This window comes from Miscanthus floridulus, chromosome 16 (genome assembly GCF_019320115.1).
Source record: "Miscanthus floridulus cultivar M001 chromosome 16, ASM1932011v1, whole genome shotgun sequence".
NCBI lineage: Eukaryota > Viridiplantae > Streptophyta > Magnoliopsida > Poales > Poaceae > Miscanthus > Miscanthus floridulus.
The window spans coordinates 9,012,699-9,027,152 of NC_089595.1; the positions used below are offsets into that span (position 1 = coordinate 9,012,699).

Sequence of the window (14,454 nt, forward strand, 5' to 3'; positions counted from 1 at the left end):
ATAAGGCCCCCACTTGAGCATATTTGGTATCATTTGGCATGAGACCATACTTGTCACGGAGGCAGAACATTTCCTTTTTATTGATCATGGCAATGCTTATTGGAAATTGTTCTAGGTTCAAGAGAACATTGTTCCGGGTGTGGTACAAAAAAGTTTCCCAAGTAACAAATGTTATAATTTATTTCCTCCTCACCATCAATGTCAAGGAGGGAGCACTCCTTGGTCCTCCATACAATGGGTGATGAGCTCGAGGTGGTGCTGCAGCTTGGGGTGGCCTCGTGGTCTCCTCCTTTTCCTTTCGCCTTTCCGTTCTCCTTGAGTTCTTGGTGTTCTTGCTTGGAGAGATAGTGAGAGAGTCCACACCAGACTCAGGCCCATGTAGTCGACAACTTTGCACTATAAGACCTTCCACACCCACTTGGCAACAATCCGCACCAGACACGTGTCCAATTGGGTTGATTGGCCCACACTAACTTGATGAGGTGGCATTGCCAGACTCTCCGTGCCATAGGGCCAGACCGTCTGCCAGCCGAAACAAGGGCAAAGGTTTACACTCAACTTCATTATTTGAATTCCCCAATTCTCTTTCTATTACGTTCAACCAACTTATGATATCGCCAATGTTAGGCCTTTGCTTTCGGTCAGTATGGACACAATCTAACGCTATTTCAACGCATCTCTTTACTTGATAGCATTCATATTTTAGTGATGTACATCCCGGTGCTTCATGTACTCTTTTTCTCCAATTTTCTTGTACCTATAAGAGAACGAACCACAAAGAAAGTGTGCCACCATTTGGTATCAAATGTGTTACACATAAAAAAATATTAATCAAAGTTTGTGTGTGTGCACACGCGCACGCACGCACACATGTTCAGGGATCTTGATATCAGGGACTTAACTTACTTGATCAATAAATTCTTGAGAAGACATTTCAGCTGTCTTGCGGTAGCCTTCAGAGCCAGCAATTATCTTTATCATTACAACACCCAAGCTGAATATGTCAAACTTGTTGGAAACATAATTTTGCTCAATGAATTCCGGAGGGCAGTATCCACTGCATGACATCATAAATTGTAGATGTGATAGTGTTAAAACCCACAATTAGTTGATTCTGAAAATTGAGTTCAGAGATGCATTAAGTTACTTTGTTCCTAAAGGGCGCAACGTGGCTTGAGTCTGGTCATCGTAGACAAGCTTCGATAAACCAAAATCTGCAAGTTTTGGGGCCATATCCATGTCGAGTAATATATTGCCAGGCTTTAGATCTAAATGGTACATAGGACTTTCCAGTCCCTCATGAAGGTATTTCAGACCCTCGCAAGTCCCCTTAATAATTTTGTAGCGTGTCTGCCAGTCCAGTCCATGGAATTCATCTATAGAAGCAAACACAGGGAGATAGAGTAAATATAATACTAAGCAACGTTGCCAAGGTATAGGACCTTTATCTTACCATCAAGGTGTTCTTGCAGACTTCCATTGTGCATAAACTCAAAGCAGAGAGCTCTATAGATTTCATCAGCAAGAACAAACTTCCCTTCGTACTCGACAAATTCACGCTTTGTTTCATAGCAGTAGCCAAGTAGCTCTACAATATTAGGATGGTTGAGTCTCCTAAGGTTCTCGAACTCCTTCCTGAATTCTTCCTCTTCGTAGTCAAGTCGTTGTGGCATTGAATGAAGCAATTTCACGGCAATCGCTTTGCCATTATTTTGCACACCCTAATGAACATCCCTTATGATTATGAGTTGTATTATAGAAATATCCATTTCACTATTAATGGTCATTAGAATTGATAGAAAATGCAACTGTATTTGCAATCTGTCCATGAAGTTGTCCTAGCAGTTCCAATAATAGTTAAAACGGTTTGTTTATAGATTAAACAATACTTGTATGTTGTAGAATTGTAGTTGGACATAGATATGGGGAAAAAATGTTTGCCTTGTATACTGTTCCAAATGTCCCGCTACCAAGCTTTCGCTTATTGGAGAAATCCTCTGTAATTTTACTTAATAATTCTAATGGCATGACTTCTGGTGCCACTCGAAAATGGTGTAACTTGTCAATGTACCCAAGGTCAAGGAAACCTATCTGCAAGGAATGACAACTTATCATTCATGTGGAATAATGAGAAGGATAGAATACTGCTACCTCCAGTCAAAAATACTTACACATTTGACTTTGCGCGATTTTCGATATGTATCTTTAACCACTATTTTCTTCTGGGATATCTTCTTGAAATCCTTCAAATATAAGAGGTTGTGTAAGTATTTTGAACACAAATCAATACATATGACTTGCACATTTTCAAACTATATAATGTTTGCATTTTTTTAATATTTGAGCAAATTTTGTCCTAAACAAGAAGTTTTTGTGACCTGAGGGGGGACTAGTAGTTTGGAAAAAAAAATATGGCACTAGTACCTTGTCGTCTGCACACCGACCAAATCTTTCAAGAATAAGTGTGGGACGGTTGGGATGGCTGTGGACTATGCGTTTCAGTGCCGCCTCTGCCTCCTCTACATCCTCCGTCTTGCCTCCCCAGCAGTCAATTTGAACACGGGCTTTCTCAAGCAAACGGAGGTAACTCAATTTAGACAAGTCGTCCAAATCAAAGTTGGCATCCTTGAGGGCGCGCACATGGACATGGAGCTCAACAGATTTAAGGCAAGGCATAGCACCCGGTTGAAACATCAGCCAGGTTTTTGTCCTGAGGTATTGCAGTTTGGGGAATGCAAAAGGAGCAATGACTTGGCTGCAGGGATCATCACTGCACGGTCCATCGCAGAAAACCTCTAGTTCTTGGATTTTCTGCAATTTGCTTAGAGACTCCACTAAGGCTTCCATCCATTTGCCATAGAAGCTTTCTGTGTTAATAATACTGAGCAACCTTAGATCTGTCATCTTGCTCAGATCTTTAGCGAAGTTTAAGGAATTACTGTCAAGTGTCCCCAACCGCAGCTCTTCCAATGATGTTAGGTTTCCCATCCCTTCTGGCAATTCTAGTATTAACCCAAAACACCGCAAGCACTTCAGTTGTCTTAGCATGGTAACACTGTGTGGCAGTGCTGTTATGTAGGTATCCGTCAAGACTAGTGTCTGTAAATATGTTAAATCACCAATTTCCATTGGCAGATTACAAATATTCCTCCCACAAAGTCCAAGGTATCTCAAGTGAAGTAACCCCGCAAGATTCTTCAGACCATCAGAACTGTCGTCTGTAGTTAGTATCTCACAACCTTCTAAAGAAAGGACACGTAAAACCTGAAAACTTGGGAGTAGTAATATCATACTGCTAATACGGCTCCAGGTGACATTAAGTGACCTCACTTTTGGTTTGCACGTTCTAGTTAGATCATGCTTCTCCAGGACTCCATTTTGGACGGATATTATACGAGCATAACTTTGATAAGGTAGATGTTGATCATGATCATACCTTTCCAATACAGTGACAAAGTTTTCTTGTTTTCCCATGGAGCGAATCAAATCAAGCACCATGTTGTGAACACGGCAATCACGCATGTTTGTGTCCTCATTTTCTACTGGCTCGATCATGCTTCTACTGATAAGCTCATGCAAGTACCTCTCTCCGACTTGAAATAATGATTCCCCTTGTTCTTCATGCACAAAACCTTCAGCTACCCATCTCCACACCAACATGTCTTTCTCAATCACATGATCTTCAGGAAATATGCTTAAGTACAATAAGCAGGTCTTTAGATGGCTTGGTAGGTCATAATAACTAAATTGGATTATCTTTCTTGTGTTCTCAATAGCTATATAATCTTCGTGGCCAAATCCAATAGAGTTGTATAACTTAGTCCATTCCTTTTGCGGTTTACCGGCCAACAAACTAGCTATTGTAATTATAGCTAATGGTATACCACCGCATTTCTGTAGAATATATTCGGTGAACTGCTCGTCCAGTGGATCAAAAGTAATTGTGCCTTTATGACCAAATAATGTGGCATAGAATAGTTCCTTGGAGCCATCAACAGAAAGTGGCATTACCTCAAAAACTTCACCAATCGTTTCTGCGGTATCGAGTCTACGAGAAGTTGTGATTATTCTACTTCCACAACCACTATCCACCAAAGCACATTTAATTACTTCCCATGATGATATGTCCCGTATATCATCAATAACAATTAAGAACCTATTCACATGACAAAGCAAGAGCCACGAATTAGTAAAACTATCTAGACTTCTGTGGAAAAACATAAGCATGATAGCCATGCATCTCACTAGCAATTCAAAATGGCACTTGTTGAGAATTTGTTAATATAGCATATGGGCTACCTTGGTGGTACGGGTAGATCATGTTTCAAGAACAAAGAGACACCAAAATTTATGCTGTTCTTGGACCAAGTGAATAACACCCTACATCGAGTTATGTGGTACCATATATCCTTTATCCTCAACGACTACACAATAGGAATATGCCTAACCAAGTTACAAAGATGATGGTGGTGATGGTGGTGGACCTGAAGATCTAGATGGCTCTATTATCTTCTCCTTGGGATTGCCTACCCCCTTTTTTTAAAGGACAACAAAATTTTGCCATAAGTTTTATTAAATAAGGGAGGGGAGAGGTGTGAATATGACAAGCCAGCACTAGCTTGACTATCCTGCCCTAGATCCGGAGGAGGAGAAATGACTAACAAGACACCACTAAAGAGGCTCTAAAAATAGATAAAATAGAGACCGATTACACATTGGAGCAATAACCAAAGGAAAGAAGAAAAACACTAGTGTCATGTCATCATATTTGCTTACGCCAGTGACCAGTCTCAGTGGGTTTTATGAGCATTAAATAAGCTGACATGACATAGTATAAATGAAGAGAGATGATGAAAGTTTTGTGTGATGAAATGAGTTTCATAGGGATAAAACTTGTCTACACTGTTTCCAACGCATTAGGAGTTTCCTATGGCACCTCCTAGTCTGTCACGTCATGTACCTATATAGACAACATCTTCAATGCATTGCTATCATGTTGATGTTTCTTAGGAGCTCTTAAAACCATTAATTGTTGCAATGTCTCCATGAGTGGACTTAAGACATTAGATTTTGTGCATATTCCTTATAATTATGTGGCATATCAACAACAAAAATTATATCCTATGTGGCACTAATTTAACAGGCTTGATATTACTCATTGGGAGTAGCCTTATTTAAAGTTCCACTTTCAAACGGTTTGTAATATGGCCACATCACGAATACACCACCTTGAACTCCTAGAATCAGATCTATTTTAGAACAAAATCAAATGACTAAAATGGCGTCTATTTGAGAATGGAAATAGTAGCTGTTAAGTGCACTCTTGATAATTATAATAGTAATAGTACTTTATTTTTTTTCTAGAAGTTGAATTAAGGGTCAACTTGTGTCATAAGCGAGGCAAACTTTAGCAAGACGACTTGAGTATTTGACATCTGAGGTCAAAATCTGTTAAACTGCAGCAGCCAAAATTGCAGTAAGGAACCAAACAAAGGCCATCAGAAGTGTGGGAAACTGTGACAAAACATGGCAAATCAAGTATAGACCCAAAAGAAGACATGCTTCATGATGCACTTTCTAAAATAATTTGATGTGTAGATGGTAGTGCATTTTACAAAAAAAAATGGTCAACTTTAGAAAATCTTGACTCATGACAAAACAAAATGATCAGCATTTAGCTAGGATACTTCTAATTATGTGCACTTATATACGCAAACTAAAAAAACTCAAATAATATGGGTACTTTGAACGACCAACTGTCAAAAAAAAAAATGGGCACGAAAGGCATTTGACTGGCTATCCATACCTCTTGTTTCTAAGGAAATGTCGGAGTTCGTCGATTAGCTGTCTTTCATTCGTTCTGGTCATGCTAAGAACCATATACCTTTCGTTGTCAATATCTATGAGAATGTCCCACAAGGCTTTCTTCATGTCAGGTTGTAGGCCAATAGAAACAAAACTGCTGCAATGGAAGTCGCCTTTAATGTTTTCATAGACTGCTTTTGCAAGAGTGGTCTTGCCCATCCCTCCAGCGCCCCAAATAGAAACTTTCTTCAATCTATGAGATGAAGACATCCTAGATATGAGCATAGCTCGTAGCTTGTGGGTGCCAATGAGTCGTCTCGCTCCTCGGTACACATCATCAAGGCATGGGCCAACAGTGCTAGTTGTAGCAACAAAATCGCCAGCATGAGAGGCAGCCAGATTTTTTACTCTGAGCTTGATGTCTTCCAACGTCTCCCTGAAGCTGTCACGGTTGCTGATTGGCTCCAAGCCCTTGTCGAAGCGTAGCAGTAAGTCGTCGATGATATCCTCTATGTCATATGACAGCTCCCTCGGTTCATAGGCACAATGCTTATCATCCTGTGGGTCAGGCTGGTCCTGCTGCGGCCATGGCATATTGCATAAGGCAGCAGCGTGCATTCTCCTCAGCTGTCTCTCAAGAGACTCTAAGTCTTCCTTTGTAGTAGTACTTGTCTGAAGATTGTGCTCTTGCTTCAGGAACTTGCCCAGCTTGTGGAGCAGGCATCCCACGGCACCCTTTAATATTTCCATGGCGGCTTGGTGGTCGATTCCTTCCATAGCGGCAGCTCATGCAGGTAGTTGCTAGCTGAGAAGATTTGCGATTAATATCTATCTTTGCAACTGCTACGACTGCTAGAATCGATGTATGTCCTGGCATGCAGATTATAATCACTAGTTAGCGTGATTAAAGCAAAGTGTATATTTATGTGTATGTGCAACCTTATAGCAAGGTGTGTTCTATTGGATCTGTCTCACAAGTCCATCAACCCATATCCTCAAACTTGGGTTAAGCATTAGTTATTGTTTAATACCTCTAATTAATAAAAATTACTTATATTAATTTGTGTATTCTTCTCAACAATATAGTAGCACAAATACATAGCAATTCAATATGAGACACCACACATAAATCAAACATAGTCTTACAAAATACAAATAAGTGAAGTACAATTCATCTATTCTGGTTCTTTGGTTAATTCAGCTATCTGAGAGTAGGAACCGAAATTTCCTTGGTTAGTTCGGTTCCTCGCAATCTGGAACTGAATAAGGAACCGATTTTTTTTTGTTCCGATTCTTTTGATTTATTTCGGTTCAGGTTTTTTTGATGCGGTTTCTCAATTTCGGTCAATTATGCCCACCGCCTAGGTGCGGTGCTGAGTCGAGCGTGCGTTGCGGCCACAGGCTGGTACGCTGCTCTGTGCCAACGAACGAGGAACGCCCTATTCGCTTGGCTTATAATCCGTACTTTTCCAGCTAACGAACAGTAGTTTTCTCTCACAACAAATCAGCCAACAGTACTTTCAGCCATGGCTTATCAGCCAAGCGAACATGGTAGAAGAAGCCAACCAAAGGCTGACATCCAGGCAATGATCTATCTGTCCTCTCACTCTCCATCCCAGTAAGAGGGATGTTTGCACATCCCTTCAACTAAGGCCATGTTCAGTTCACCCAAAATCCAAACTTTGGCACTATGCAAAAAGAAGATTCCTCATCACATCAAACTTGCGATACATGCATGGAGTACTAAATGTTGACGAAATCAAAAACTAATTGCACAGTTTGGTTGTACTTTGCGAGACGAACGTTTTAAGCCTAATTAGTCAACGATTGGACAATTATTACCAAATACAAACGAAATACTACAGTATGCTACAGTAATTAACATTTTTCCGGCGGCGCCGCTTCGGGCCAACTAAACACGGCCTAACATAGACATAAGATCATCACATCCCAAAGGGAAATAGACCCCAACACCTCATTTTAATACCTATCTTAATTAAATGAAAGGTAGAGTTCCTACCATTGCTTGTTGAAAAGAAAAAAAAAGGGAAAATAGACCCCCTCAACTAATAAACATAGATATAAGATCCTTCCATCGGAGAAGAGTTAAATGGACGCATCCCATACCTTGTTATCCCAATACTGAACGCAGCCTGCCAGGCCATGTTTGGACAGGGTCTGGACTATTGTTTCAGTTAAACATCTAAAAGTATATTATGTTTCACGAAATTTGTCCTTCTTGTAGTACAGGGGGCAGCCTGCTTAGCTAATGATTATGAAAGCCAAAAAACAAAGTCCATGAAAACGATACGATACAGGGGCGACGAACCCGGTCGAAGCTGGTGGAGCAGCTGCGCGACTACCGGATCGGATTCCTGTTCGTCGGTAGCTGTATGTTAGGAGGAAGAGAAAAAAAAATACTAAACTACCCTTTAGTCTTACTGGAGAGTTTTTAATCTAATCAACGGCTGTTAAATTTTCTTACCGGAGGAACTGGTGGTTCCTTCCAAGCAATGTAACAAAGCTCATATTATGTAACCAAATTTGTCTGGTATTGATAGTTGGATGGCCTATTACTACTAGATCTGGATCATGGCTTAATAGTAGTAGCAGAAACCACAGCAGCATGCTTAATACTAGATCTGGATCATGGCTTAATACTAGATCTGGATCATGGCACGCAATCCAGGATCCACAGCAGCAGAAACCAGTTAAGTTACTACTAAATATTGATCGAGCCGAGCAAACTTGTCTTGTAAAAATAGAAATCGAAAAATAACTAGCGATCGAGGATTAGCAGTTAGCACTGACCTTCACGAGTCGAGTCGAGGGACACCACAGGATCGAAAATGCAAACGCAGATGGAGAAGCTCCAGACAGACGAGAAGCTAAGCAGCTGCAGCACGGGCGCTACTTGTATGTGTGATGGCCGATGGCCGATGGCCGATGGACCACCCAAGTCGCCAAGTCGCCGATGGCCGATGGACCACCCAAGTCTAAGGATGGCAACGGATCGGGTTTGGTGCGGATATCCGCGGGTTTCGGGTTTTGCGGGTTCGGGTTTGGGGATGGTTTTTCACCCACGGTTTTCGGGTTCGGGGCCTCGAAACCAATCGGGTTTGGTTTCGGGTTCGGTTTTCCACCCGTGGATATCCAATGGATATCCGAAATAAATCATTTGGAATTAAAACTCATGTTTTATAATATACTAATAATAATTTGTTTACTTAGATTATTAAATTTATTTAAAGTTGACTCATGAAAATATTTATTATTTGTTGCCTCTTGTTTATACATGTGAATATGTGTATATATATCCGCGGGTTTCGGGTATCCATTCGGGTTTCGGGTATCCGTTCGGGTTTCGGGTATCCGCGGGTTTGGTTTTGGTGATGGATTTCCACCCGAATCGGTTTTCGGGGCGGGTTCGGGTTTTGATTTCGGGTTTCGGTTTTGGGTGCACGGAGACTCCACCCGATCCGAACCCGACCCGTTGCCATCCTTACCCAAGTCGCCGATGGAGTGTCGTATTCCACGCATTTATGTTTGTTTGTGTGTGGATCATCACAAGATGACAGCGTGTGGGGCCCGGCTTGCAAAATAGGATGCTCATGTCACGCCACGTCCCCTTGCGTAGCTACGGCCTCGTTTAAATTCACGGCGAAAAGTTTTGGGATGTCACGATGTCGCATGGAGTGTAAATAATTTGCAGAATCCGTCGGTAAATTGTGAGACGAATTTATTAAGCCTAATTAATCCATCATTGGCACATGTGTACTGTAGCACCATATTATCAAATCATGAACTAATTAGACGTAAAAAATTCGTCTCGCAAATTAGTCGTAAACTATGTAATTAGTTATTTTTTAGTTTATATTTAATACTATGTGTATATGTTAAACATTCGATATGAAAGGGTGTAAAGTTTTTAGGGAGAAAATAAACTGCTGGTGACGGGCCTGGCTGGAGACCGCGTCTGATCAGAGGAAGGAAGACGACCCTCGTCACAAGTCTCCGATCGAGTCTCTGTATTGCAGCAGCCTTTTTTGGACCCCGCCTTGTTCGTTCGGCGCGACAAGTAAGCAGACTGGGACTATCTTTTTCATCATTATAAAAAAAAAGAAAAGAAAGCTTTTGAACTGAGAAAAAAAAATGTAGTCTCTTAGTTCTTCTATTATTAAATTATACGTTAGGTTGTTTTTGCATTTCTAGAAACATAGGTTTTACTGTGCATCTAAATATATACTATATCTAAGTACCTGGCTTAAAAATGAAAACGACATATACTTTGAAATGTAGGGAGTAGGGTTTTTTTTTTCTAGAAGACCAATTTTGTAGTCCTCTAGGCATAACATAGTCTTCTCATTGATAAGGAGAACTGTTCTTGGTGCGGCAGAAAATTGTTCTAGGTTTACAACAAAAATGTTCTTAGGTACAGGGGAAATGTTAAAGTTTCTTAAGAAAATTGTTTCATGTTCAAGGAAGTTCAAAGAGAATTATTCCAAGTCCAAGAGAAAAAAAATCATTTCATGTTCATGAAAAAAGGGATACAAATTTAAATAGACGAATTATATATTCCAACTTCACAAGACAAATGGTTTGTATTATTAGAAACAAAAAAATAAACATGAATAAGTAGAACTAATAAAGAAAATAGAAGAACAAATAGGGAAAATAGAAATAATAAAAGATAGAGAATACACCTATAAATAAATAAATAAATCATAAAATGGGCAATAGGAAGAAAGGAAAGGGAAAAGAAATTAAAGAACAGAGAAAATATGAAGGAGGCCAATAGAAAACGAGCTAAAAGCCCGGTACAAAAATGGAAACTAATGAAGCCTTGCATGGACCAACGAAATGAAAGAAATGGCCCGGAAAGGGAAAAGAAAATGCCCAGTAAACAAAGTTGGCGCATAGTTATTAGGAACGGGACATCGAACCACTTGAGACGTCGGTTCACGGTTTGATTGGTCCAACCGGTTGAGCCGCCGGTTTAATCCGGTTCAAATATAATGAGCAACTCTACTCAAACACAACCGAAGTCGTGGCTTAGTGGTGGAGATCTTGTTCTCCGACCTAGGAGACGAGTGTTAGTTTTCCATCATTTTCTCTCCGCTCCCCCTTCCACATTGCCAATCCCATGCACTGCTCCAGACCGCTCGGTTTTTAATCAGTTCATTGTCCGGTTTTATACCGGTTTCTGTGAAAAAACTATCGGTTCACCAATTTTATACCGGTTCGATTGCTTACAGGTCTTCTAAGCTGGATCAAACCGGCCAAGGCTTTGGTTTTGGTCTTTTAACGGTCGGACCGCCGGTCCGGTCCGGTTCGAATAACTATGCATTGGCGTAGCTCTCTCAAAGGGGGTGTGCAGTTGGCTCGGCGGCTGTGGTAGTGAGGGATGACAGGGCAGCGTGTTCTTGGGAGCGTCCGTTGTGGTGTTGTCACTCAGAGTCAGAGCAGCTAGAAGCCTTGGCATGTCGGGAAGGCCTATTGCTAGCCTCTGACTTAGACATTCAGGGCAAGTTTGGTACGCTGGCCCAACGGCCCGGCTGCGCCCCCTAGCTACAACGTGTGTGTTTGATGTCGCCGGGCTATCTCCTAGCCCAGCTCCCCTAGTGCATTTCCGTCCCCTCAGCCTAGCTCTAGGGAAACGCTCCCACCCTCCGTTTTTCTAGGGCTCGGCCACACACAGCTTCTCGCAGGCGATTTCAAGGCGATTTGGGGCGGCGACAGGTGGCTCACGTGGGAAGTGTGAAACCTCCACACGCACTCCCGCATCCGGTGAAATCTGCCACCTTTATATGTGGCCCCTCGGCGCTAAGCTCCCATGCTTCTCCACCCAATCCCGTGAGAGACTGGCGGTGGTGTTGAGGTGTGGTTTCCGGTGAGGTGGCGTTCTTCCGCTGCGAGCTTCCTCTCTGTTCCCCTGCCTCAGATATGCTCCGACACGGCACCACACCATCTTCCTTGCTAGGACTTTAGGAGGCGGTCATCTTCTTCCTTCGTCTTCCTTGGTTCCAGTGGTGCGTTTGGTGGTACTGTGTACTGGATCTGCTTCCTCTCCGTCGAGATCTGCTACTTCTTCGCCGCCTCGTCTTCTTCCTCTCTGTTTTGCGGTTGCTATTTCCTTCGTCGACCACCCCAAGTTGAAATCGACCCCCAATCCTTGTATTCTTTGATTTGGATGATGCTAGGGTTTCGGTTTATTTGTACAAGTGGCTACCTTTGTGACTTATCTGAGCAGTTGGTGCCGCTTAATTCGGTTATATGATGTTGGATTTAGGGTTTCACTTGAACTGTTCATTTGTTGTTAGTTCAGTATGGTTTCATGCTCTTTGTTTAGCTGTTATTGTGGTTGATTATGATGTCCAATGCACTGGGAGGCATGTTCAAACATGCAGCCGTGCTTACTGAATGTTTTTTACTGCTTACACAACCATATTAAGGCCAGCCAGGGCCATTTGAATTGAGTGTCTTGAATCTTCGTGCATGTAGATGGATCCAGCCCAAAACCATGAGATGATGGCCAGTCAAGCAGCTGCCATGGTAGTTGTTATGTTGTCTTATGTTGTCACTAGGCTTAGGAGGTCCAGGCCTGAACCAGACCCACTGTTGTATCACCTTAGGAGCGATGTTGAGCAGTATAGGAAGCAGACCCTGCAGCTAAGGATGGAAAAATGGAAATGGAAATCCAAATTATTCGCATTCGTATTCGTTCGTATTGTATATATGGATATCCATATTTGTATCCGTTTTGAAATGGAAGTCAAAGTGGATGTATCCGAATTCGTTTTTCAGTGTTTTTCTCTATCCGATTCTAGATCCGTATTCGACAATATCCGATAGTATCTGTATCCGCAAAGAAAATAAGGTATTATGAACCTGCTTAAAAGTTTTCACTTCATAAGTGAACAGTTATTTATTTTTATTATTGCTAATAATGCATGGAACCTATTTAATAGTATATCTATAAATAACTTTAGTACGAATTTTAAATTATTAATGATACATAAAGATTAAATTAATTTTAGTATTTTTTTAATTTAGTTTAATCCTAATATATTTGTTATTTTAAATCATTTTAATACTTTAGTTTATTTATTTGTTGATGATGTAATATTAAATATTATTTTTATGTGGCATTCATAACTATATTATTAAATATAATATTTGTTAAATATAAATATAATATTGATTGATTAATTGATATACATAATTATTAAATATTTATTCATAACAATATTATTTTTATGTGTTATCCTTGTCTATGTTATATACACAAATGTTTTATCTCTACTTGTGTGATAATTTTGTAATTCCAATACTAATGATAAAGTAAAATGACTATTTGTGTTCTGCCATTTTTATTTGAATTTCTTCGCTTGATCTATTATTTTATTCAATATTATCCATTATAATTTAGTTTACTTCGATATTAGAGATTATTAGAAGTTTACTTTCATTTTGTTAACTTCAGTTAATGGTGAATTAGTAGTAAGATTTTATCCATATATGTTGAATTTAACAATATACATCTGAATAGAAATCCGAATCTGAGACATCTGTTTTGTATTCGTATTCGAAAATATTCGCATTCGTATTCGAATTAAAATGTGGTAAAAGGTGATATCCGGATCCAATTCCATGCGTATCCGATCCGTTTCCATCCTTACTTGCAGCTCATTTACAACTCTATAGATGCAGAGTGCCTAGCCCTGTTAAGGATGACCAGAGCTCCCTTTTTTGCTCTCTGCAACCTATTTAGACAAAGGGGCCTTGTACCTGAAAATGTTGGGTGTCCTATTGAGGAGCAGGTTGCAATGTTCCTCCATGTAGTTGGACACAACCAAAGGTTTAGAGTAGTTCATCAATGCTTTAGGAGATCAATTGAGATTGTTAGTAGACACTTTCACCAAGTTTTGTATGTTATTGGTGAGCTTAGAAGTGAAATGATTAAGCCCCCTACACCTGGCATATATCCAAATATACTTGGGAGCCATCGATGGAACCCTTACATGCAGGTACTTGTTAGTTTATCTGTTAAGAATTAACTAAATGTAGATGTCATCCACTGTTCCTATTGCACTTACACTTGTCAAATTAGGACTGTATTGGTGCCATTAATGGCACCCATGTGTTGGCAAGGGTGCCTAGACACATGCAACATGTTTTTAGGGGTAGGAAACATAACCCTACATAAAATATGATGGTTGCTGTGGACTTTGACCTCAAGTTCACATATGTACTTGCTGGCTGGGAGGGCTCAGCCCATGATGCCCTCATCCTAGCTGATGCAATTGAGAGAAATAGTGGGTTCATTGTACCAGAAGGTAACTAAACTACCTAGTCCCTACACTTATGTTCTTACCATGGCACAAACATTCACCTTAGACATTGTTTGGTGCACTTGTAGATAAATTCTACCTTGTAGATGCAGGATATGCATGCCGCAGTGGATTCCTCCCTCCCTATAGGGGGGTTAGGTACCATTTGTCTGAGTATGGGAGCCGAAACCACCCAACCAATGCAAGGGAACTATTCAATCTAAGGCACTGTTCACTAAGGGTCACTGTGGAGAGGGCCTTTAGGGCATTGAAGAACAGATTTAGGATTTTAGACAACAAGCCATTCCACACTTACAAA

At 40.7% G+C, this 14,454-nt stretch overlaps 1 protein-coding gene across 3 annotated transcripts; it reads right to left on the reverse strand.

Annotated features, from left to right (window-relative positions):
• Positions 1-64: 64 nt before the first annotated feature.
• Positions 65-8,751, reverse strand: LOC136510152 (putative disease resistance RPP13-like protein 3). 3 transcript variants are annotated; one of them, XM_066504709.1, is made up of 10 exons: positions 8,617-8,728; positions 8,122-8,180; positions 5,807-6,675; positions 2,425-4,156; positions 2,172-2,243; positions 1,942-2,091; positions 1,454-1,721; positions 1,148-1,376; positions 907-1,057; positions 65-757 (listed from the first exon to the last, which is right to left on the reverse strand). In XM_066504709.1, the coding sequence occupies exons 3-10, from the start codon at positions 6,580-6,582 to the stop codon at positions 470-472; spliced, it is 3,666 nt and encodes a 1,221-aa protein (XP_066360806.1). In that variant the 5' UTR covers positions 6,583-6,675; positions 8,122-8,180; positions 8,617-8,728; the 3' UTR covers positions 65-469. The 3 variants fall into 3 exon arrangements, with proteins under 3 accessions (XP_066360806.1, XP_066360805.1, XP_066360804.1); XM_066504708.1 differs by having other exon boundaries at positions 8,135-8,180; positions 8,617-8,725; XM_066504707.1 differs by lacking the exon at positions 8,122-8,180 and having other exon boundaries at positions 8,617-8,751.
• Positions 8,752-14,454: the final 5,703 nt, after the last annotated feature.

Bases quoted from the DNA above. Each gene is read 5' to 3' on its own strand.
- LOC136510152 (XM_066504707.1), bottom strand. From the start codon at position 6,582: ATGGAAGGAATCGACCACCAAGCCGCCATGGAAATATTAAAGGGTGCC. The intron at 4,157-5,806 runs GTATGGATAGCC...TCATGTGAATAG, and splicing joins CATTTCCTTAGAAACAAGAG to GTTCTTAATTGTTATTGATG. The intron at 2,092-2,171 runs GTAAGTATTTTT...CATTCCTTGCAG, and splicing joins AATCGCGCAAAGTCAAATGT to ATAGGTTTCCTTGACCTTGG.